Below are 26,016 nucleotides of genomic sequence, written 5' to 3'. Positions count from 1 at the left end.
TTAGGGGCTGATTTACTAATCCACGAATCCGAATCCGAATGAGAAAAATTCGGATTGGAAAACGAACATTTTGCAACTTTTTCGTATTTTTTGCGATTTTTTCATCGCCATTACGACTTTTTCGTAAATTGTCGCAACTTTTTCGTAACCGTTACGACTTTGGCGAATTGTCGCGACTTTTTCGTATTGCGCTCGAAAAATTCGTGACAATTCACGGAAAAGTCGCAAAATATCGATCATTACGAAAAAAACGCATTCGGATGCTTTTCGAACGTTCGTGGATTAGTAAATGTGCCCCTTAATGTACATTCTATTTTTGAAGAATAGTTTTTAAATGTCAGTATCACTTTAAGTCAATATTGTTACATTATTTACAATATTAAATTATTAGGCAACTCTGCATCAAATAACGAATGCAGCTAAACCTGTACATATGTTGCACTTGTTAGACCTGTAAACTGAAACAGGAGCCACTTTTTTTTTTGTTATTCCTTTAATATAAATAATTGCATTTTTAGGATAGGGTTGTTTCTTTTTAGTATAACAGAGTTTGAATATATTATACTTAATATATTACTTAATGTCAAGCATTCGCTTTTTTTTGCAATTTAAATGATCAAAGCAACATTTGAATTAATCTAAATCTGTGAGCTTGGTTATTCAGTAAAGCCTCCTTTCTTGCATTCAGTCCATTTTTTAAGCTGTGTTCAGCTTGTTTGCAAATTTTTGGCTCAGATTGTCAGTCTTTTCCTTTGTGCACAAGAATAACCACACTTAAAACGAAGAAGCTCTTGAGTTTAGGCCAACACTAATCATCCTATAGGCAGCTTGATTGCAGGGTATCTGCTGACTTGGTGAATGTCCACAAGGAAATGCAGTAATTGTGGAATCTTAGTGAAGGCATTTTGAGGGTTCACATATCTCCTATAAAATCAGTGTCATTTTGCTTATAGCATTGTCCATATTTACAGAATTCAGTGTGAAAAAAAGTATAACTTGTTATATAACACATAATTAAAGGCAGGGCATTTCCAGTGATTAAAGCAGATTCATAAATAAAACATCCTTTACAAATGTCTGTGCAGATTAACAATATGTAAAGGATTTAAACTGGAAAAAGGCTTTTTTTTTCTGGATTTCCAGTAAATACTCTTGATGCCTCTCAAGCAGCAGATGTGCAGGTTTCATGCACACAATTCCCATTGATAGCCACAGCTTCCACTTATACAAATGAAAAGGTCTGTGATGGGAAATAGTTCCTACTGGAGCTGCAGAAATGTACATCTATAAGAATAGTCCTGCTGCTTTTAACTGTTAGCAAGTAGCCGAGAAAGCAAAAGTAGCATTGTGATGGTCGCTGAAATAAACTCCGGTTAACGCATGCTCATTGTCTATATACAACATTAAGAAATGGTAAAAATTGTGCATTCTGTATGCAAAATAAAGCAATGTTAGCACACAGCACATGAAAATACAGAACAAAATACTTTGGTTGCAAATGGCACTTGCCTTCTCCTATAACAATACCATCCTAACATTTAAAGTTTAAAAAGGCAATATATAAATAGATTTGCAATTGACTAGAGATCTCCTATAAGTGAGATTAAGATGTCTTGCATATGCATATATCTAGATCTACTCTGCATCGGTTTTGCATGCAGCAGTTCAATAGTTAATAAACAAAAATATTGTACTTTTTGTTCATATTAGACAAAATGTTCCCATTAGTATAAAATATGGCACACGACTGCATTGTTGAACAGCATTCTAATGGCAATGTTTAACACGCTTGGTTGAAAAAAAAAAATAAGTTCCTATAGAAAACAAGGGTATCACAGCATATTATTCAGAATTTAAAAAGAAAAAGTCTGGTGGTAGAATCATTTTTGTGGAAATGTTTTTGATAAATGCTCAAAACAGCATGCAAAACTATGTGAAAATGCACATAAAGAAATAAAGTTTTTAGGAACTTTTATTTCATTGGTTTAGACCAGGGGACCTTGCCGAAACTATGTCTGCAACCATCCTACCCCCATCTATTTGACTTGCAGTTGAGTAGCTGCTTCAGTCTGAACATTCTTACTCTGAACAGCTGCAAAAATATGGCTTATATGTGTATTGGTAATACTTGAGATGTTTTGGCTGAAGCAGCCCCTTTGATGACCGGCTCCCTGTTCAAATACGTCGCCCAATAAACCAAATTGAATGTTCCAAACATGACCGGGAAAACTATCCGTGACATTTTGTCAATCTTACTGACACTGTTATAAGTCTTTTTACTCTCAGCGCATTTTTCTTCCGTAGTCTTCATGTGGATTGATGCTGCATTGGCGATGACGGATGAAGTGAGATCTTTGGACATGTTTGGTGTGTAAGGTATTCTTCCACTGTATGAATTAATAGGTTTCCTTCCTAATGATTCTTGTTCTTTTTTCTGCATAACAAATGAAGGAATACAGGGTAAGTTTTAAGAGGAATACAAAGCCACACATTTTCTTAGTTTATGAAGAAAAAAATAGCTAAGTTATATATAGCTAAATATAGGTAAAAGTTTTCCTACTTTTACAACATTTTTTTTGTACAATTTATAGAAGCAGGTGCTTTTATTACATTTAGCCACATTTTCCCTCCACCAAAATTGCATCCCAGTTTTATTAAAATTGACTGTTTTTCCTCTGTGAATGTTATTTTTAGTGAAATTAACTTCTGTAAATAGTACATTCCTACTAATTTGCACCTTCTATTGCCATCCACAAACCACTTCCTGTGTTAGGTTGTGCATTGGACTTGTACAATAACAAAAGCTGTCTCACTGTGTAAAAATGCTCAGTAGTTCAGTGTAAAAATGTTCAGTAGTGGTGTAACTACTCAGTACTAGGCCCCACTGCAAAAACATCTATGGAGGGGTCCAGAGCTCACTACAGCTGGGGGGGGGGGGGATCTCTACAGTTATAGAGGAGGCAGACCTGCAATGTCTATAGTTATGCCACTGATTCATGGTCCACTGAAAAACATAGAAAGTGGACCATGAAGTCCTGTGCAGATATTACATACATAAATGATAAATAACATATCAAGGAGTTTAAGTGTGTAATTCTCCTTCAAAGTGACCAATTAAGCTGTAGTAGAATTAAAGATTACTGCTATTCTGGACATATAAAGATAAATTATGATGATTTATTTAGCACAGCATAACACAGCAAATCAATATGGTGCTTTGCTTAATGTTGTTTAAAGGGTCACACGAGACCTTATTGTATGGTAGGACCACATGAATACAAATTTTCTTTTGTACAGGAACATTTTCACAATATGCAGATACAGGTAGAGATGTAGTGAACTGTTCGCCGGCGAACTAATTCGCACGAAAATCGGGTGTTCGCAAGTTCGCAAACTTTTAGCGATGTTCGCAATTTTCACCTTAGCTGGAGCCAAATTTTGACCTCTCACCCCAGAGCCAGCAGATACATGGCAGCCAATCAGGCAGCTCTCCCTCCTGGACCACCCCCGGACCACTCCCTTTCATATATAAACCGAAGCCCAGCAGCCATTTTACATTCTGCCTGTGTGTGCTCGATGAGTTAGCATAGGGAGAGAGCTGTGCAGGGATTTGAGGGACAGTTTAGGTAGCTTTGCTGACTAGTAATCTACTTTCTACTGCTCTGTATGTAGCTGCTGGGGGCAGCTGTCCTGCTGATCTCATCTGCTGTAACCCAATAGTCCTTGTAAAAGCAGTTTATTACACAAGTTTAGAAATGTAGTGTGATTTCTGCCCTTTACAGCACAAAACGCAACGATGTGTCAACAACGTATTTTTCAACTTTTGCCCTTGATCCCCCTCCGGCATGCCACTGTCCAGGTCGTGGCACCCTTTAAACAACTTTAAAATCAGTTTTCTGGCCAGAAATGGCTTTTCTAGGTTTTAAAGTTCGCCTTCTCATTGAAGTCTATGGGGTTCGCAAAGTTCGCAAAAGTTCGCTACATCTCTAGATACAGGGACAATATTATCAGTGGAATATTTTTGGAGGAAATTTTTTAGATAATTCCAGGAGATAGATTTAATATTAATGGGAGCCAATCCTGATGCTGAATAGTGTGAGAATTATTATATGATTTCTTACCATGTTAAAAAGGTAGGACTGCCAAACTGGGGGCTGTATTCCAAAACAATTCTGCATATTTTGCATATTAGTTTAACTAATTTTCTAAACCAGAGTTTTTTGGTTGGCCAAGTGACACAAGTAACTTCCACTGATGACTTCAATAAGCAACATTTAAAACCCAGGATATTCAGTTTTTTAGAGTATATACAAAGAGTAGCTCAAAACATGCATGGCTGACTTCAATCATACCAAACATTTTACTGAATATGAATTACATTTACTGTGGTCTCTCTTTGGGTATTGCATCTACTTCATGACTTTGGAAGTGCAAATACTCTCCAAGAAATCCTTTGAGCATCATTGTGTGTGTGTGTGTGATGACAATGTTACTAATACTGATCAATCTCAGCAGGGCCTTCTTTTATCCATTTACAGTTCTCACCTTTATTTTTGCTGCTTCAAGCGCTTTCTTTCCATCCCAGGCCCAGCTTCTTTTGGTAAAGTAATTCACAGTCGCAAATTCAATCAGTGCAGAAAAGACAAAGGCATAACAAACGGCTATAAACCAGTCCATTGCTGTTGCATAGGCCACCTTTGGCAGAGAGTTCCGTGCACTGATACTCAGAGTTGTCATTGTTAGCACAGTGGTGACACCTTTGCAAGAGAAGAAAAACTGAAGCTTAGTGAAAAAGACTAATGCTAATAATAATGTATTTACCATGAATTTTAAATAAAAAATGGAATACAGCTTGCTAAAAAATATTTCAATATAAAACACATATTTATAGTAATGGTGTGGCTGTACTAAAGACCATTTTTTGTTTTTTATACAGCCTAAAGGAAACTGTGATTTGTTGACAGGTAATGATGGGACTCCTGAAGCCTAGCATTGTTTTATGGTTCAACACTTGCCATCCTTTCATATGCCTTGGACATGCTTCCTTGACTATTTATAAATATCTAATAACCAGGATACTTTAGATTAGGGCCGGATTACCCACTAGGTACCCTAGGCACTAGCCTAGGGCCTATCTAGTGTTAGAGGCCCAGTCCCAGGGATGCAAATAAAGCATCCATAGCACAGAGGGACAGTCCTGAAGGACCGCTGCCACTGGAAGAAATTCAAGATGGTCATGTCTTCCACTATGTAATGTTATCTGTCACGTTGCCGGCTGATGTGTTTTTATGCAGGCCACATGTGGCATCAGCCTTTCTGCCATGCCTGGGGTTAATGGAGTTAATGAGGGTTAGTCTAGGCCAGGGGTGTCGAACTCAATCAGAGAAGGGGCCAAAATCTAAAATCCAGCCTAAATCGCGGGCCGAATGGTTTACTGAACCCCCATACAAAGTACCCCCAATTGCCCCCATAAACAGTGCCCCCAAAAATAAGTACCCCCAATTGCCTCATCATACACAGTACCCCCCATAGACAGTAGCCAGCCCGCACACACAGAGCCCCCACAGAAAGTACCCCCAACAGACCAGTGATGTCGGCGGCTCCTTCTCTCTTATGCCGCGGCAACAGGCACTACTATAAGGTTGCGCCTCGTCGCTGACGTGTGACGTCATACGCACGGGTGCAACCTTATAAAAGGGCCTGTTGCCGCGGTATAAGAGAGAAGGAGCCGCTGGCGCTGACGAAGTATGTTGGTATGTTTTTGCGCAGAGTGCGTGCAGTGATGACAGCGCGGTGCGGGCCACATTGCAAGGCCTGGCGGGCCGGATTTGGCCCGCGGGCCTTGTGTTTGACATTTATGGTCTAGGCCAACCATTTTTACCCATGAGCAACATTTCAATGAAAAAAAGCTTTCCTAGTGGGTGACCAAAAAGGACTCAGATTGGTTAATTAGTAGCCCAGTGGGGAGTGTCAGACTACTAGAGGCTCTGTTTAGCAGAACACATGGTCTTTATCCCTCCAAAACATGCCTCCTTCAAAAATGGGCACCAACTTTGAGGCCACTGGGAGCAACATGAAAGGGGTTGGTGAGCAACATTGTGCTTATGAGCTACTGGTTGGGGATCATTGGTCTAGGGTTAATGAGGTTCTCGTTGGTCATGTCTGCACTAATCTTACTGGCATGAGATGCAAGTGCCACAGTGTATTGATGAATGCTTTGATATGAAATGGTGGTGGGGGGTAATATATGTTCTTCTGGTGTACTTTGTGCTTCTGATGCTACCATTGCAAATGTAGAAAAGGGTGTGTTTTTAAAATGGGCATGGTATTTGTGGGCATGGTCACATTTTTTTGCCATGCTACATGCAACAGGTCTCTCTTTCTTTATGTTTCTTTTTAAGTCGGAGCCTGGCGGAAGGTATACATTGCTATACCGTTCTTATTTCTTACTAATTTTAGTTTAATGCCATGTGACACCAGTTGAAGTATCCACACTACAGAACAACATGCCCAAGATAATATACATTTTATGTACACATGTACAATAATACTTCTCTATCAGGAAATCAACTCCTAAAGTAGATTGGCACTCAAAATCAGCCTAGAAATAACAAGTGATTCGCTAAGCACACAAAGTTTCTAAACATTCCTGAGAGTATTCCTCAGAGTATTATGACCCTCATGGTAGCATTTCCTGTTATGAGCCATTTCTGCTCCATTGCAAATTAGCCTGAATTGAGTGCTTCAGTCATACAGTAGTAGTCATCCTGAAGAGAATTAGATTAGTCCACTGAGTTAGAATTTTATCCATGTTTTAAAATGATAAACTAGTGTAAATTGAGTCTCAGAACATTATGACATAAAGTATGGCAAAAACAAACCACCTATGCCAGGAAAGCAACATAATAAAGTCAACAATAAACTATGATGTGGATATATACACTACCTGTATTTACTACATAGGTATATAGTAAATAGTGTGTTCAACTTAACATTATTTGTATTTATGTTAATAGTCCGCTTTAAAAAGAGACACATTTAGAACACCTATAGCAAATACTGTTATTATATTGCAGTGTTGATATTCCAGCAAAAATACAGATGTCTTGGGACAGTATTAAGTCACATTACATTACATTAATTTGTTATTATTAATTAGCTGTGTATTTTGTTCTCTAGGGTTGTTTTAGATATCTGTGGCACTTTCAGATACACTGAGATGGCAAAGTGTTTATGATCTTTAGTTTATTTTGAAGTTATTATACCATTTGAAATTTTGCTGGATTCATGAGATAAAAGACAGATTATCAGCAATAGTTATTTTATGTTATATTTTGATATTTCTATTTATGTTTCAGGCACTCTACAGGTTATGCTGCACAAACGTATAACTGCTTTATCATTCTGGCATTTGCTAAAACTGTCCATGTTAAAATGGCAGGAATTGACCCTTGGCTGGTTTCCATTGATACTAGCAGCACATGAGTTGTAAATATTGCCTCAATATGCTCTCAGCCATGTTTTAGGCTGCGGGTAACTGGCGGTAACACCAACCTATTTATTTGCTGAAACTTTTATTACTAGGAGCACTGGTAAAGCCCTTCACATACTACAGCCCTTATGTAACAATAAAGATAGGAAGCAATAGTGTGTACCTGTATCTTACTCTGTACATTTAAATGTGCTACTCTAAATGGATTTGTTACTTTGGGGTCCATTATTTAGCAAGCTCTCAAATACAGATAAGTGTATTTCCTTTGTAACCAAATTATTCTTATGTGTTTGTAGATTTCCCTTTTCTCTGAAATAATAAGACAGTAACTTGTACTTGATGGTAGCTAAGCTGCATTAATCCATACTGGTTTTAAGTATTAAATGATATAGAAAAAAAACATCAGGAAAACCCAAGGTCCCAAGCATTCTGCATGATAGAACCTATACATGTATAGAATCTCTAATTCCCAGATGGTAACATTTTTGGCAAACTATCTTACAAATCTTAAAATCACTGATCTAAAACCACAATCATACAAAATTAATCTCTCACATACAATGTACTGTACTTGAGTGATTTAACACGTTCCTTACTATACCAGTAAATGCTTATTTCTTCTTTGGACATTATGCACTTTTAAGCAGAGGCCTCAATACCTCTTGGTCTCTTATATCCCTTTTGTGTTGTTCACTAGTTTTAGAAAGAGTTAACTAGCACAGGAATCCTTACAGAATATTGGGTATTTATGGATAAGGGTTTTTTTTTCATTCAAGCATCAGACCTAAAAAGTACAAAAACACATTTTAAGCTTAGGTTTGCTCACCAACTTTCAGGACTTACCTTAAGTTTCCCACATGTGTAGCCAATTCACAGGCTGTTATACTATAGTCCTTGACATTACACAAATTCAGTGGGGCTGATGGTTCCATAATAGTTCAAAGACATTAATATGAGAAATGTTGACCAATGGGCCTCCCCTCAGTAGCAGAAGCTAAGGAAAAATTTCCTTTTCCTTAAGGACACTATATTTTAGAACCCATTGTTCAAGTTGGTTTTAGTCCTCTGTCTGCTCACACCCCCTCTCTTAGAACATACTCCCTACCTTATCCAGTGTCCTTTCATATTCCTTCCTCAGAAATAGGATGTTATTTCATTCCTTTGTTTTAATACAGGTTCTGGGCTTTTCTTGTAAAATAGTAGACAAGGCATTGACAGGAAATTTTCACTACAGGGAATGAAGCTCCCATAATTGAAAGGTGTTAGATTCAACAGGCACAATGAGGCCCATATATCTGAGGGCTGTAGCAAGATTAATAGCTAAATTGCAGACTATTTTAACCCTTTATATCATGTAAAATATGGCACTGAATCACTCACATAAAATCAAGTTATAAATACAAGATAAACAGTAATAACATACAAGTACTTGACATCAGGTTCCAAGTAAAAGATCCCATATTTATATAGATAAAACTTTTGTATTTGACAGGAAAACACAATATGGTCATCTGTCGGAGCTGAAGCAGAGGCAAAATAATGTGTAATCTTTCACTCTCGGGAAATTGGTTTTTCAGATATCCACCAGTGTCAGGAGTTATAAAACTGCTCTTAGGTTTATTTCATGTCTGTGTTCAACTAGTATTTTAAGTTCATTTAATTCTTCCTCCTTCAGAGATAGTCAGTTAGCTCTAGCAATTCTTGTCCTCCTGATGAATGGTTCTCTGTTCAGTCTATTAGTTTCTATCATTTCACTGCACTTAGTTCTGGCTCTTTTGAGCTACGCAGTATACTTTATTATATGTTTTGTTTTTTATGTTATTCACCAAATGAGCAGTGTTTCTGTGTCTTATTCATGCATTAAAAATAGGGCCACTTGGGGCTAAATGTAATAGTGGTGTCTAACGATCAGCCCATGATTTGGCGATATCAACTTTCTGCTTTTTGTTAATAGACTACAGTACCTTTTTTATTGCTTATGCCACTTAAAAACATAATCTCTCTTGTTTACATTTACCAGAAATCATGTGTTGATGCAATTTTCCTGATTGACAATAACCCACTGCCATCAGTGCTGCATTTGTAGCCAAAGCCATAATTATTATAGGAAAAATAATAGGAACGATATATTCTGTTTATTAGCACTGTATATATTATATACTTTATATATATATATGTCTGTTACTATTCTATTAGTGCTCAATAAAATATCATAGTGTGGGTTATTTTACACAGGTAATTAATCTGTTAAATGAATCTGAGTAAGAGCAGCCATAGCTTCTCTAAAGAAGTAGCCTCATCCAAACTAATTAAATAAAAAATGAACCTTCTATGGCCAAATTGCTCGGAAAATGGTAGAATGTGTGAGAAGTACAGGTATGGAATCAGTTATTTGGAAACCTGTTATCTAGAAGGATCCAAATTACAGGTTTGGCTTTTTTAATGTTTTTTGAAGGCTTAAGTAACAGAAATATTAATTAAAGAAAGATCTCTTATCTAAAAAAAAAAACCAGTTTCTAGCCCCAGGTTCTGTTGTGCCAGACCCCAGTCTGGAGTCTGATAATGCTGCTAAAGTTCTGATGTGTCCTATACAGCTAATAAAGTCTTATAGACTAGGTAACCAGGAAATACTCATAATACGTTATGGGAAGCAGAACACAGTAGAAACAAAGCAGGGCTTGCACTTTCAAAAACTCAAGCGTAAAAAGTAATAATACTTTATTCAAAACAAATTGACAGAAAGGACTAAAGCATTTTATGCCTACATGCCATTTAATCACAGGCTCTGATTAAGTGCCATGTTGGCATGAAACGCATTAGGCAGACAAGAAGGCTTTTATAATTCTCTAAATGAAAAAAAGAAAAGAAAAAAATCATAACTATCACTATTACACCTGCTATTTCCCTCAATAGAACCATATGGCAAATGTATCACATGGGTGAACTTATCACTCAAAAATACTCCTGCTAGTATTTTCAGTCATGGTTGTGTGCTATTGTTAATTGATCCACAGAAACTGCCATTGCTTTGTCACTGCAGCCTTCACAGACAAAAACTAGCGGCCAGGCAATCATCTAAAATAAAGCTCTTACCAGTCAGCAAGAAATTCCTTGGATGAGTTATGATTTCTTTTTTCATTTAGAGAATTGTAAAAGCCTCCTTGTCTGAATTAGCATTCTTTATTTGCCATTGCTGACTTGAGCACTGGCAACATATCCTAAACAATAACAACGTATTGATCCAGCAACAGCAAGTCAATTATGGCCACTTTTCACTCCCAGCTTCTACTTTAGAAATAAATGAATAAACGTCTACATAGGAGAGTGGAATCTATGTTATTCTGTAGCTAACCATAGCTGAAAAGTATGTTAAAGCATGAGATAAAGTAGTGCTGCTCAACAGACCACAAATAAAAACAGAATTGCACGTCCTTGAGTACAGTGTCTTATCATTCTGAAGTTTCTTTCAAACCGTGTTCATAATAGAACAGGAGATTAAAGTGAATAGCGATATCCTGTCTGGGAGCACAGCAAGACACACACGGAGAGATCCAAATAAAACAAGCAAATGCTAATAATTATTCCTTGTAAGGCTTTATAATTAACAGTATTCCACACTGTGAAGCAAAATTCCATCTCCTATACCATCATTGTTTTATTATCTGTAGTTTTTTTTAAAAAAAAATCTCTGCTGTCTAAGGCTGCTTGTGCGGTAATGGAGACCAGTTTCATTTCCATCTAGCCTGCTTTTATTTCCATTTTATTTCCAATTGCCTCAAGGTATAATACAAAATGAGATTGTTCTTATCTACATAAACCAATAACACTATGGAAGATAGATGCTAGTCTCTACAGAATATCTTTGGATTGTAGGTACTGATTTTTAACTGACTGCTACGTTTTTTGACGTATTCGTGCAAAGCTTGCAAATCTATTTCTGCTTTTCGCTAATGTTTCCTGACATTCTTTTACAGAGGGGACAAACCCTACTGGAGAAAAAAAAGACCCACAAAAAAATAGTTATTACATTAAGAAAATGCTTAGAGGAGCATCAGGAACATCGTATCATATAGCTCAGTGGAGCTAGTAGGGTTTGTCCCCTCTGTTAATGAATGAAAAATCCCCAAATCCCTTATGCTGAGATTGTAATGCAACCCACTTTCACTCTTTTCTTTTGAAAGGTGATAAATTCTAGGATTTGAAGTGGGTGGTGCAAAGACTCTCTAGAAAGGAGAGAGGTTCATCACTTTACTGTGGAATAAAATGCGGAAGGAGTTACAATACAGTGAAGCACGGTGTGGGGGGGGTGCACATTGCAAAATGGCACATTGGCAAATGTTTATGGTTTCCTTTCAGTGTGTGAAATCAGGTATGTCTGTGTAAAAATAAAATACACTTATATTTATGGATAGTATTTATGCATCTTTTGTATGTAATCCCAACTCAATAAACTGATGTCAAAATGGGAAATATATTTTCCCTTTTAAGGGGGGAAATACCCATTTAAAAAGGATCCCTGCAATGTTTTAAACTGCCTCAAAATATTTAAAAATGACACTGTATTTAAACTACAGATGCAACTGCTAAATCATATTGATTTCAAATATTCACCAATAAACCATAATCATGTAAGTCTTATGTATATATACAAAAATAATGTCCTTGTCTTTTATTTTTAAGTAAATATGTAGCATGCATTTCTCTACCCTGTGAAACCATATACCAACACACATACATAACAGAAGGTGCTATTATATCTTCAAAGACAAATCTCTTTCTCTAAATGCAGTACCCTTCCTAATGGTAATGGATCCTTAAGAAAACTCTATAAACTTTTTGTGACTTTGTTGAATATTTAAAGGTATCCCGATACTGTTTATCAATCAATTAGTTCTCTTTACCTGTAGGTTTTTCCTGTAAGACTACATACATTGAATATGGTACGGAGTAGAAGATTTTCTATAATCTAAGAAAACGCTATGCACTGCTCTGGCTTGTCTAAATTACAACTTGCTTTTTTATAAAAAGCAAGAAGATTATTCTGACATGATCTTCATCCCTCATAAAACCATGTTGACTCTTACTAATATTATTCTCCAAAATGTAATCTTGAGTAATATACCCTGGTAATCCTCAAGTACATTTAATACTAAAATTTGCTAAATACAACCATGCCGCACATGTCTTTTGCTGATAATTCGGTTGTATTGTATACTTACTATATTCTGTGTACATTTATTCTATTTGCAAAAATTCTAATATAAAGTTAGCACATTTGTAATTTACATTTGTTACTTTATCTTCATAAGAACACAACATAAAAGAACCTCAGAAGCAATTTTAAACAAAAGCAACTATCCTGTACGAGAAGTACAATAAAAATTGATTGTAAAGCTCATCCTACGGGAATGTTCAGGCTTATCCAGTCTAGATATTTCAAAGTCACCCGATTATCATAAGTTTATGTCTAATCTTCTATCAAGTGAAAAGTAGTGAGAGTGATCAACCCAAAAGAAAAAACTTTGGCCACTGATGACCCTCCAACAGCATGTACAGTATATGGCAGTCAGAATGAAAGTGACAATCTCAACAATAATCAGCTCATTGTACCCAGGTTAAGACCCTTGGTAAAAGGATTGTTTCAGCAATTGTATATAATTTCTACATTACAAAAAGAAAGTTACTAAAAGAGTCCCTGGCTAGTATAAAAAAACATTTTAGTAAATCATCTGTAATTATTTAAAATGTTTAGTTTTGAAACTACAGACCAGGATTAGCACTGCTATGATCTGCTCTCTCAGTAGGGGATTTCCCAGACCAAGACTTGGCAGTCAGCCAAATAAAAAAAACACTGAACTTCTGAGCATGCCTTCCTCTCCTGCTTCATTTGTGTATCTGATACTATTGGCCGGCAAGATTCAGCCTATCCAATCAATGAAATGTAAAGGAAGCAGGAGAGGGAAGGCATGGGCAGAACCAGTTCAGTGTCAGCTTCCTGTTCAGACAAAATGCAAGCTGGAGTTGGCAATCCCTTCAGAAGACACAGTAGAGAGCAAAGGAGAGAGCCTGTCAGCAGCACTGATCGTGGTCTGTAGCTTCAAAATTAAACATTTTAAATAATTAAGATGAATAACAAAGATGTTTTTTTTCTGACAGGTGCTATTCAAATTTAGACTATTGTCTGAAGGTGAACATCTTCTTTAAATCATCTTTTTATTATTATTATTATTATTATTATTATTATTATTAACATGTATTTATAAAGCGCCAACATATTCCGCAGCGCTGTACAATAAGTGGGTTTCATACATTGGACATACAGAGTAACATATAAAGCAAGCACTAACCAATACAAGAGGTGAAGAGGGCCCTGCCCAAAAGAGCTTACAATCTACAAGGAGAAAGGGTTGAGACACAAGGTGTGGGAATGGGCATGACCAGAGTTGTGAGAGGTGTGGAACAGGGTGTTGCTAAACTAGATTAGGGTAAGCTTCTCTAAATAAATGTGTTTTTAGAGATCTCTTGAAGGCAGAGAGATTGGGAGAAAGTCTAATAGTTTGTGGGAGCGAATTCCAGAGAAGGGGGGCAGCCCTTGCAAAGTCTTGAATACGAGCGTGTGAGGAGGGAATGAGAGAGGAGTTGAGGAGCAGGTCAGTAGAGGAGCGTAACAAGCGGGTTGGATGGTACCTAGAGATAAGTTCAGAAATGTAGGGTGGGGCAGAGTTATGAACTGCTTTGAATGTAAGAGTCAGGATTTTATCCTGGATGGTAGGGGAAGCCAGTGCAGGGATTGGCAGAGTGGCACGGCAGAGGAGGAGCGGTTGGAGAGGTGTATGAGCCTGGCAGCAGTATTCATTATGGACTGGAGAGGGGACAGTCTTTGGAGGGGAAGGCCAATTAATAGGGAGTTACAGTAGTCCAGGCGAGATATTATAAGAGAGTGAATAAGAATTTTGGCAGTATCATGGGTGATGATAAATATTTTGGAGATATTTCTTAGGTGAAAGTGACATGATTTGATAAGTGATTGGATATGAGGAGTGAAGGACAGGGCAGAATCAAGGATAACCCCAAGGCCTGGGAAGATAGGGTTTTGGTAGAATTGTTAACCTGTATAGATACCTCTGGAACAATGTGGGCGTTGGATGGGGGAAAGAGAACCAGTCCAGTTTTAGAGAGGTTTAATTTAAGGTAACGTTGGGACATCCAAGTGGAGATTGCGGACAGGCAGGAAGAGACACGAGTTAGAAGCTCTGGGTTGAGATCAGGAGAGGAAAGATAGATCTGAGTATCGTCAGCATAGAGGTGGTACTGAAAGCCAAAAGAATTGATTAGTTTGCCAAGTGAGGCGGTATAGAGAGAAAATAGTAAGGGGCCCAGGACAGAGCCTTGGGGAACCCCGACAGAAAGAGGCAAGGGAGAAGATGATTCCCCATTGTAAGAGACACTGAAGGATCAATCTGAGAGATAAGATGAAAACCAGGATAAGGCAGTGTCACGAAGGCCAAGAGAGCGGAGAGTCTGGAGGAGAAGAGAGTGATCCACAGTGTCAAAAGCAGCAGAGAGATCGAGAAGTATTAGTAGCAAGTAGTGTTTTTTGGCTTTAGCCGATAGAAGGTCATTTGTTAGTCGGATTAGAGCAGTTTCGGTGGAGTGTTGTTGTCTAAAACCAGATTGTAGGGGATCCAGGAGGTTATTGTCAGAGAGGAATAGCGTCAGTCGGTTGTAAACTAGGCGCTCAAGCAGTTTGGAGATGAATGGGAGCAGAGATAAATATATTGAAATTCTGAAGGAATTCTACGGCTAGATCATGTGCACATAAAGCACACACTCTTGCTGTGGCAGATACACTGACTGGAGGGCTGTCCAATTGGGAATCTGAGGGCCAGATGTGGTTTGCAAAGACTTAGAGGCAGATTTATCAAAATTCCAGTTTGTGTAGTTTTAGAGGTTTTTTTTCTACCACCATCACAACTAAACATACAAATGAGAAAAGTATGAATGTTCCCTTATTTATTAAAAATGGCAACAAAACAATAACAAGGATGCCAAAATATGTAAAAAAAAAAAAAAAACATAAAACCTCAAATCATGAATATTACATCACTTAAATAGCATGATTAGCTCCCCCCAAAAAATATAAAAAATTTGAATAATTTAAAGTAAATAGACTACAAAAATACTGCCTTCAACAGCTACCACTGACTCCTAAATTACATTAACAGCTTTTAGATGGCGTATTTTTACATTCACGTTTTTGTGATTTTCACACATAAAAATTGAGAAAGATGAATGTATTTTTATCATGAAAAACACAAATCACAGAAAATAAAAAACAAAAATTGTAAATGGCCCCCTTATTTTCTTTAGCCTGTCTAGAGACTCAAGAATACTTGCCACTATTTCGGAAAAAAAACATTGCATTATTCTCCACATTTATGTATATATCATTTAGTGCTATGCTAAAAAACTTCATAAAGAAAGTAGTAAAACATATCCACAGTAAAATATGTTAAGTGTACTTTTGTTGCATGATCTGTCTTCCAATAAATCTAATTATAAGAATATCATCTTGCATCTTGTTATATTGTCCCATAATGGGGCCCGAATGGGTTTGCAGCTAAAGTGCAAAGAGCCACTGTGACCTGTCCAAGTACCAAGTAAAAAAACAACCAGTATGCCAACGTGTTCTGCTTCAGTTGCTTTCATAAAAACTTAGATTATAGGCATTCACAGCTTTAGAAAAGAAAAGGAAGTTTTTTACTTACTAATTGAGCTTTAAACAGTTTAATTAATTAAAAGCTTTTCAGAGCAGAAAATAGTTATAATCAATAGTGAGTTGGATAAGGAATGTTACACATCAGATAAATGCAGAAGTCCTGCTCATTCAGCAGAAGTCATACCCATTCTTTAATATATAAAAAGAATAAATCTTTCAGAAATATTCAAGCAGTTTTCTTTTCAAAGGCATTACCCAACAACTTAAAGAAAGACTATACTGCTAGAATGAACACTTAACCAACAGTTTATAATACATTAAGTAGCCTATCTTACTAAATTATATATATATATATAAAAAAAAAAAATCAGTAAAGGCAAGTCCACTGATTCTTTGCCTTTACTAACTCAGGAGTAACGCAAACAAATTCGCCTGCTACTTTCATTTTACCGTGCTGTATGAATCTCTACCCTTAACGGTGAGTTACAGTTCAGCTGATACAGGTTACGGGCAATATCCTTTGTACTTTTACTTTTCTTTTTGGCTATACTTTTGCACTATTTCCCTTGGGGGGGGCTCATTCTCTACTATTTTATTTTTATGTATTATGTATATAATGATTTTGTTTTGTTCTTATGTACCTTTTGGGCACATACACTTTTGGGAGGTTACTTTTATGGAATGTATGACGTCATCAGTAACTTTTGGCGCCATATTGAGTTTAAATGTTGAGTGCTTTGTACCTTATGTTCACTTTGAGAAAGGCTGTGGACACAGCCGAAACGTCAGGGTTATGCTGTGAGAAATAAATCACCATTTTCTATTAGTAAGTCCTGTGAGTGCGGCATTTTTTTCATTTATATATATATATATATATATATGTGTGTGCATATCAGTAAATTTTGCCCTCCCTCTGATAGCAGCTGCCATTTTAGCTTGGTCTTGGTAGCTGCTGCATTTATAGTGGTTGAAAGCTCAGATCACACATTCCTAAGGGAGGGGAAACTGAGTTCCTATGCATTCTTATGGGAGGGGGGAGCAGGAGAGGGGAGGGAGAGAGGAGAGAACTGAGCAGACTCGTGTCCCAAACCTGAAGGAGCCCTAATAGAGAGGAAGTCTGATACTGAAGAACATGTCCCCAAGAAATCCTGTGGTTCTTTTGATAGAGGACTGTGCAATGTTTCTGTGAGTGCTTATGGCTGTATTTACATAGATCCCTTTCTGATAAAGTTTACTTAGTTTTTACCTTTCCTTCTCCTTTAATCCACCATTTTGCTCCCTCAGAAATCACCTGATCAGAAATAATGCAGTTATAACTATTCAGGAAGAAGTGTGGGAGTAAAAGACAGAACTCTGTCCATTAATAAGCCTAACATGTATGTGTGACTTGGCTTGTTTGTGTGCGTCATGAATAATATGATCCGAGGGGCCTGGCCTTAGAACTTAAAATGGCAATTTTCTATTTAGGATTACCCAATGGCACATACTACTAAAAAGTATATTTTCTGAAAATGGCTTATTTTGATGAAGCAGGGTTTGCATGAGTAGTGATGAGCTAAGATGCAAATCTTTTATGAAAAGGTGAAAAATTTGCGAAACCGCTGAAAAATTCATAAAACAGCAAAAAAGTTCACAAAACCACATGACTTTTTTGACGTGACCACAGTTTCACGCAAAAAATAGCCCATTGCAAAATGCAGAATTTCTCTGCAAATCCATGCCTGCTGAAAATATGTGCTCATCACTACATGAGCTGTTTTATGTGACATATTTTTATTCATTGTCTTATCAGAGCAGCAAATAACAAAAATGTTAATTCCTTATCTATTGTATATACTGAAAAAAGGAATTGAACAGACCATCGGCCTTGAGAATACATCTAAGATACTAATGGGATAATGGATATGGAAATTAATCTTTCAAGAAATCGCTGTTGATAAAGGAGAAAGGCAAAACAAAATATTTTGAAAATTAATTTTTTCTCCGCACAGAGGTATTGCAATGAGAAGTTTTCTTGCATTCATCATCCATATACTATTTTTATCACTCAGCAGAGTACAAACCTAAGTGTTTGGCTTGGCTGTTTTTCTAAGCTAACCTAGCCCACGCAGAAATTTAACATCAGGATTTTCAGGCAATGGACAATTTAACTCCATGAGGAAGCTTCCGCAACTGTTTAGCAACTCTACAATGTAACTGACAGCAAGTAGAATGACAGGAACACAATAATTAGGGCTAAACATTTCTATTCTGAAAGATGTATTTAGGAATTATATAGATATCAAGCCATGACTCTTTGTTTATCTCTTTATCAACTTTACACACATAACTGAAGATAATATCAAAAAGCCACATCTCTTTAGCATCCCTTAATTTTTTTTGACTGTCTGCTCCTGCAGCTAGCTATGTGTTCTTTATATCCCAGTGCTAACTAAGCTGTCACTCTTGATTCCACCATTGCCACACTGAGAGAATATGATCCTAACTTACAAACTATATTGATAGAATATGACCCGTCATGCAACAGATGTCACTCAATCAATATCTTATCATACAAGGTTTTTATTAATGGTGCCACTACATGTTTTGTCATTTTACTCAACAGACTGTATTTTCTACAGTATAAGGGACTGATTTATAGAAATCCCAGTAAAATGTGACTGCAATAATGCTGAGATTAGCAGCAAAATCAAGATAATAAAATTGAAATCACAATTCACATTTTTTCCATAATTTTTGTGTAATGTATTCAATAAAAAGGCCCCAAAAATAAAAAATTAATATTATGCCACCTAAATTGAAGTGTAATTTTAGCATGCAACCAGTTTCAAAAATTACACATTGATTTTGTGCCATTTGCAATTTATCAGCTTGCTAAAAATAAATAAAAACACAATTTAAGACTTTTACTAGGATTTCTTGCTGCAACTTTATGCATTCCTAATTTATCCATTCATGAATTTTCATAAATATGAGCAAACCATGGTAAAAAATGCAAAGTGTTGGAAAAGCCATGGTGGCGATTAGTTTTAAACATACACAATTATTATTCTTTAACACTTTTCTTGATAAATGTTCCCTTAATAGTTCTGCCATTCTTTCAACTGACTCTGCATGATATTCAGCACCATGTTTAAAATTATTATCGGTATGGGATATATTATTTAGAACCACACATTTTGTACCTGCACCTCCTTTCTAGTGGTGCTGACAGCCTCCCTCCCTTAAAACAAAAATCACCAATGCACCATCAAAATTTTGGGAAATACATTTCCTTAGTCATAGAGGGTATATTCCCCCCAAAATGTTGATGCATTGGTGGAAATAAATGGACTAAGCTCTCCTTTAGAAGTTAGAAAAGGTGCAACTATCTATAATTTAGAAACCAAGTATGCAGAAAGCTTCAAAATAAAGAACTCATGTTTAAACAAACAATTATGGTTTTCTTACTAATTTAATTTTTTTCTGTAATATGACAATTGCTTATTTTTATGTTAACCAAGTTACCATTAAAAAACTCTTATTAGGTTTTTCTAAATTTTTAAATGATTTTATATTCTCCTTTTCTATCTTATGAGCTTCTCACTTCTCAAGCATCTCCCTAAAGTGAATCTTCAAACCTTTTGAGAGGGGTTATCACCATATGTCATCAAAAAGTCTTTACCTGTAAACCTCAATCAAGGAACTAATAAATATATTACTTTATATACTTGAGTATAAGCCTAGTTTTTCAGCACCCAAAATGTGCTGAAAAAGTCACCCTCGGCCTATACGCGAGTCGGGTGCCATGGGTCCCTCCAGACTAGCACCCTCTGTCCTTTGTGTGCAAATTAGGCCACCTGCAACCAGACCTTCCAGTGCCCTGGCCCACGTAATACTTATTCCCCCTTACGTGTCCTCCGGGACTGGGTCTGCTGCCAGTTTGCCAATGTACAATGAGCATGGGGTAGTACTCATATTGTTTTTGTTTACCCTCTTCTCCATTTACAGAGCTAGTTTACAGTTTTTCTTTTAAATAAATATTTAAAAACATATACCCCACTGATGCCTCAATTTATGTAATTTACTGGTTTTTATTGTGATTATTGAAACTTAGCAGTAGCTGCTGCATTTCCCACCCTAGGCTTATACTCGAGTTAATAAGTTTTTCCAGTTTTCTTAGGTAAAATTAGGTACCTCGGCTTATACTCAAGGGTAATTCTAACAATTTCTTATAATTAAGGATGTAATGAAAATCATAAACATGTCATGACATGGTTGCCTTGGTTAACCTTAGAAGCATGAATCACACCATTTAAGTCAAACTAAATGATGGAACACATTGGGTTGTTATAAACTGTGTGAACCTTATGCAGGCCCGTACAGGCAATCTGTGGATTCTGGCAAATGCCAGAGGGGCTGCTGTAAGATCCCATAGACAGACACTAATTATTGGGCCTGTGGGGTGCTATTTGGGCCTCTGTGTACTTGAAAGGCCAGGGCCTATTTTGAATCTCAGTTCAGACCTGGCCCCATGATATCAAAACAAAGTATTCAGTGTGTGATTTTGTGTTTAGTCAGCCTAAAGGAAATTATTATGATCATTATTTTAGAATAAAGTTGACGATTCTATTGATTATTAGGGTTGCTTCTTTCATTCAGTATCTGTACATAAGGTATATAGAGCAATCGCAATGCATCAGATTTACCAAGAAGCATTTCAACAAACATAAATCTATCATTGGTTGGGGACCTGATTATACAGATGACTGTTAATATTCCTGGAATAATCTTATTTATTTCACTCCTGAACTATAATTATTGCAATATATTAAAACTCTGCATGTCTGTAATAATAATACTATGGATCCCTATTTAAGCAACATAAGCTGCATATTACTTTTATTTATCTGAATGGCATTTCCTAGTTCAGTACAGGAAAGGAATCTTTTATCCATGAGTGTGCATTGTCTGGCCAAATCTACCTGCTGAGTATCTCTTGCCTCTGCATTTTCCTTGCCTCTGCTGTGCTGCCCTTATTTGTGCGCATTGTAGTACAATAAATGAAATAATATGTCTGAAGTTGGTGCATTTTATTACAATTGCAATGTCATATAAAGAAATCCTAGAGACCCCTGTGGGCCATAAAACTCCACAATTGCATCTAGCCCGTTGGTTGCCACCACCAGTAATAAAGGTGGACAGCATCTGATGAATGATGACAAATATTTTCCAAATATTTTATATTGGCATTTTGACATTTCTCTGAACATTTTGTAATTTATGTTTGTAAAACAAATAAAAAATATATATTATTCTTAAGTGTTGACTTTTCCACATTTCTTCTACTGACCCTTAAATGAAATATAACTGATTCAAGCAGAACTTTCATAGCAAAGGTAATTACTTGCAACACTAGAGAGAGATTCAGAAGTGTTATCTGTTTCATAATTACATCCCAAAGCACAAATGTACTGCCACTTTCTGCGGTCTGTCTAGTCTTTTGTACTCCTTTAGATCTTATTAAACCTTACTTTTATTTTTCTTGCCCACAGATTGCCCAAACGTTGCAATAATCTCTATCCTTGATTATATTACATCTAAGTGCCTTGTAATAGCCTGCAATATTTAAAGGGTAAATTTAGTACAGGTATGGGATCCCTTATCTGGAAAACCGTCCTCCATAATTTCAATTTATGGAAAGGCCATTTCCAAGAGACTTCATGTTAATTAAATAATTCATATATTAAAAAATTATTTTTTTTCGCTGTAATAATAAAACAATACCTTGTACTTAACCCCAACTAAGATATCATCGATCCTTATTGGAGACAAAACAACCCTATTGGGTTTAATTAATGTTTAAATATTTTTTTTAGTCAGTATGTAGAAGTATTTATATCCAAATTACAGGAAGAACCTTTATGCAGAAAATTCCATGTCCTGAGCATTCAGAATAACAGGTCCCATACCTGTAATTATTTGTATCTGTCTTTGGTAGCAAATAAAATACAACCAGGCAAACACGAAAGTAGCATTGCTGCATTTCTTACCAAACACTGTTCGAGCCGGCACTGACTCCCTGTTTAGCCAGAATGAGACTTGTGACAGGATGACAGTCATTATGCAGGGAAGGTAAGTTTGGATAACGAAATACCCAATTTTCCTTTTCAGATGAAAATGTGCTGTCATCACTGTATATTCACCTAAGAATAAAAAATACAATTATACAGGTGGTGAGTTTAAATTTATAAATGTGTTTTAATAACTATTCCAGGCAAATTGTACTTTACTATGAGTACCTTCAGTAAAAAAAAAAAAAATAAGAGCTACAGTTAAGCTAGAAGGATATTCTCTATTATTATAGACAATAATAAATGCATTCTTCCGCTACACTTTACAGGAGTAAATGAGTATCCTAAATATCTAAGAGTGATTACTGGCCAGCTGGGAGCATGATGAGGTTCACTAAATCCATTGAAGTCTGATGCTTTTCCCATGCAAAATCGGATTTTTGTATTTTACTAATCCCTGTTTACAATCTGTGTCCTGCTCTTTGTGAGCCATCCTGCAATCAGAATCCTTCCTACCCAGAGGGATATGGGCCTGGATGAGAAAACCTCTACGCTTTAGTAAAATACAGTTATTGATGGAAAAAATCTCACAGGGTGCTGTTGCGTTGTGGAGAGCCCACGGATATTTTTTTGGAGAACTGCACAAAGCGAAGGACAGAGAAACTTAAAGGAGATGCCTGGATACAAGTTCTGCGTTCTGGTGCTGGTTATGTTGAAAGAGTGTGTAAACGGAGAGCTGCCATTTATTGCAGAAAACAATGCAGCTATGATGGTGAATTGGTAAGCCATGGACATTTTATTCATTTATATATTATTATTTAATACATGCTCTAATATTTTTAAATTGTATGGGCCAAAAGTCTGACGGAACCATGGACAAACACCTATACCACCAGTATCTGTACTAAAACCCTAGGGTTACACTGAAATTGCAACTCCCAGAATACCCTGACTGCTAATAATGGTAGCAAGGTGCATTTATGGTGTATGTTTGATTCCCTTTAGACAATAACTCATCAGTCTGATCTATATTACTATATATACTAATAACCATTCATAGTTATTTCAGTGCATTCAGCAATCTGTGCTAGGAAGCTTTTCTTTCACATTACCAAAATAGTAACACGTGCTCAAGCCGGTGGTTGCCTTTACGAGGTGTTATGGTATTAGACACTAAAGCTCAGGGTTATTAGAGGTTTTCTGCTGGGAACTGAACGTTACAAGTCATGTGAAAGCCTGTTAGTCATATGGCTCCTAATCCCTATCTCATCAGAGATACACACTGTGTACATTCCCTAGACATGCTCTTCTTGGAATGGCAAAGAGAGAATCAGCCTAAGTTTGCTTCTGGGGAATCCCTGTTACAGACTTTGGCTGTGTCTGCTTGAAGATTGCAATTATCCAGAGATTCCACAGGTCCTAAATACTAAACCTGGTGCTGAATAGTGATAATTCTAAATTGATTTTTATTTGGACCAAATGTTTATTTGGCCTGTACTGAGTACCAGTGTTGCTTGTTCTGTCTGTTGTGCATATATTTGCACTGTGTTTTTAGCGCAAACCTGCAAAAAACTTTTAACACATATTTAAAAGGACAGATTGACAGGTATTCATATTGTATGGCAGAACTAATTTGATTTTAAAAAGAATACACATACCACCTGTCATGTAGCTACAAGGCATTGCATATTTACCATGTGGTATGTGTATTCTTTTTATACATAGAAGGGGTCATTTACTAATGTTCGGATTTATTTTTTTTACGATTCAGATTTTTAGCTCTATAAATCGCAAAAAAAAAGAGTTATGTTTTTTTTTTTGGAGATTTACTATGCATCCCAGTGGCTAAAAATCTGAATCCGACAATTCCCCAGCTAAAACTTTCTGAGATCATGTAGAAGTAAAAGGCAGAGGTCCCTTCCGTTTCCTTGAAGATCTTTGGATTATTTTGTGCGACTATTTGAAAAAGACGCTGTTTTCAAGTAAAAAATGTTGGGATCTTTGCGACTTAATTCACATGGGCTAGTGACTTTTTAGTAAAAACTTCATGGAAACTAGTTTATTCAAATTTTTTAAAATAAAAAATGAGAAATGTTAGAGTTTTAGTAAACCTAAAGTAATGATACACAGACACACCAAGCCAGATATATGCCCAGATAACATCCTTATGTTAAATGCTGAAAGATAAATGATGGCAATTAAAGTTGAAACAGAGGTTTTGATGTCAGGATCAGTGACCACTTATGGATACGCCCCCAGATGGCTGAACCTGGTTATAGTTTTTTTTTTTTGTTTTTTTTTAAACATTCATTTTGTACTTGTAACAATTAAAGTAATAATATGGCCCGACTGAGTAGGAGTTCCATGTCTTAGGGTCAGATTTACTAATCCATGAATCCGAATTCCGAAAGGCAAAAAATTGGATTGGAAATGAAAATTTTGCGACATTTTCGTCGCTGTCGCGATTTTTCGTATTTGTCACGACTTTTACGTCGCTGCCGCGACTTTATCATATTTTGCGCGATTGTAAACGGCGGAAAAACCAATCTGATATTTTTGCAACGGCGACGAAAAAGTTGCGGAAAATATACGGAAAAGTCGCGACAGCGACAAAAAAGTCGCGGAACATACAAAAAAGTTGCGACGGCGGCGAAAAAGTCGCAAGAATACCGATCATTATGAAAAAAATGCATTCGGACGCCTTCGGACTGTTCGTGGATTAGTAAATCTCCCCCTTAGTATCCCCAAAGCACAGTTGGGCTCATTAAGAATATAGGGGCTAAATAGCACAAGTGCTGTTGCTCAAGCAAGCAATTAACAATTAGTTCTCTAGTCTATGTACTACCAGTAAGAAAATGAAAGCACAGATCTGGCTGGTTTCTAGGGGTAACTGTGCTTTAGCAACTATCTTAGTAGTGATGCAGTAATGCATTTGACCTCCATACACTCCTATATATCTATTGATTTTACATTCACTCTACACTTCTTTATGGTAATTTCTTTCTAAAGGCATACCTATCTGGGCATGTAAACCTGAAGTATAGTACATGTATGGGACCTGTAATCCAGAATGCTTGAGACCTGGGGTTATCCAGATAAGGGATCTTTCCTTAATTTGAGTCTCCATATTATGTCTACTAAAAAATAATTTAAATGTAAATGTATTGGTGTTTTGCCACCAATAAAGAATTATATTTTGGTTAAGCAACCTTCCCATAATTTGGAGCTTTTTTGGATAACGGGTTACTAGATAATAGATCCTGTACCTGTACCTGCAATTTACTGCTGCATCATGCCAGCCACTATTAATGACTATACCCCAAACTTCCAATGGCATTTCACAGAAATACTGCATTAATAAACTCTCCCTTATTCAAGCAGCACTCTGTTGTCTCTCACACATGCCGCTCCCCAAGGAAATGGGCCGATCATTACCTTGACACTAGCAGCAATTTGTTTTGAACACTTTACTACATGTTAGAAAATGAAGCAAAGATCTGTTTGGTTGCTATTAATACATTTTCCAGTGCAATTTAGCATCTATGTTCATAAATCAGTCATGCTATCAGTGCTAAAATGTTCCTGCTGTAAAAAAAATTAATTTGGTATATATTTAAGGGGGCCTTCACCCCCTAATTTCTATATTTTTTTTGCATAATGAAAGACAACAGTTGCCATGATTTTTTCCCATATACCTGCAAGCGGAGTTTGTTGACGATGCGCCTGATGAAACTACAGTATGTGTGTGCTTT

General features: G+C 36.6%; 1 protein-coding gene across 2 annotated transcripts in view; it reads right to left on the bottom strand.

Moving 5' to 3' along the window:
* Nucleotides 1-472: 472 nt before the first annotated feature.
* The window catches only part of gabra5 (gamma-aminobutyric acid (GABA) A receptor, alpha 5), an 88,696-nt gene continuing 63,152 nt past the window's right edge, over nt 473-26,016 (bottom strand). For both annotated transcript variants that reach the window (XM_004911809.4, XM_004911810.4), the window contains 3 exons: nt 22,244-22,396; nt 4,546-4,757; nt 473-2,434 (listed from right to left, as the gene is read on the bottom strand). In XM_004911809.4, the coding sequence (XP_004911866.1) occupies nt 2,108-2,434; nt 4,546-4,757; nt 22,244-22,396 (692 nt within the window). In that variant the 3' untranslated portion in view covers nt 473-2,107. The remainder of the gene's footprint in view (nt 2,435-4,545; nt 4,758-22,243; nt 22,397-26,016) is intronic.

Source organism: Xenopus tropicalis, chromosome 2 (assembly GCF_000004195.4).
Source record: "Xenopus tropicalis strain Nigerian chromosome 2, UCB_Xtro_10.0, whole genome shotgun sequence".
In the NCBI taxonomy this organism is placed as follows: domain Eukaryota; kingdom Metazoa; phylum Chordata; class Amphibia; order Anura; family Pipidae; genus Xenopus; species Xenopus tropicalis.
This window is presented reverse-complemented; position numbering and strand designations above follow the sequence as displayed.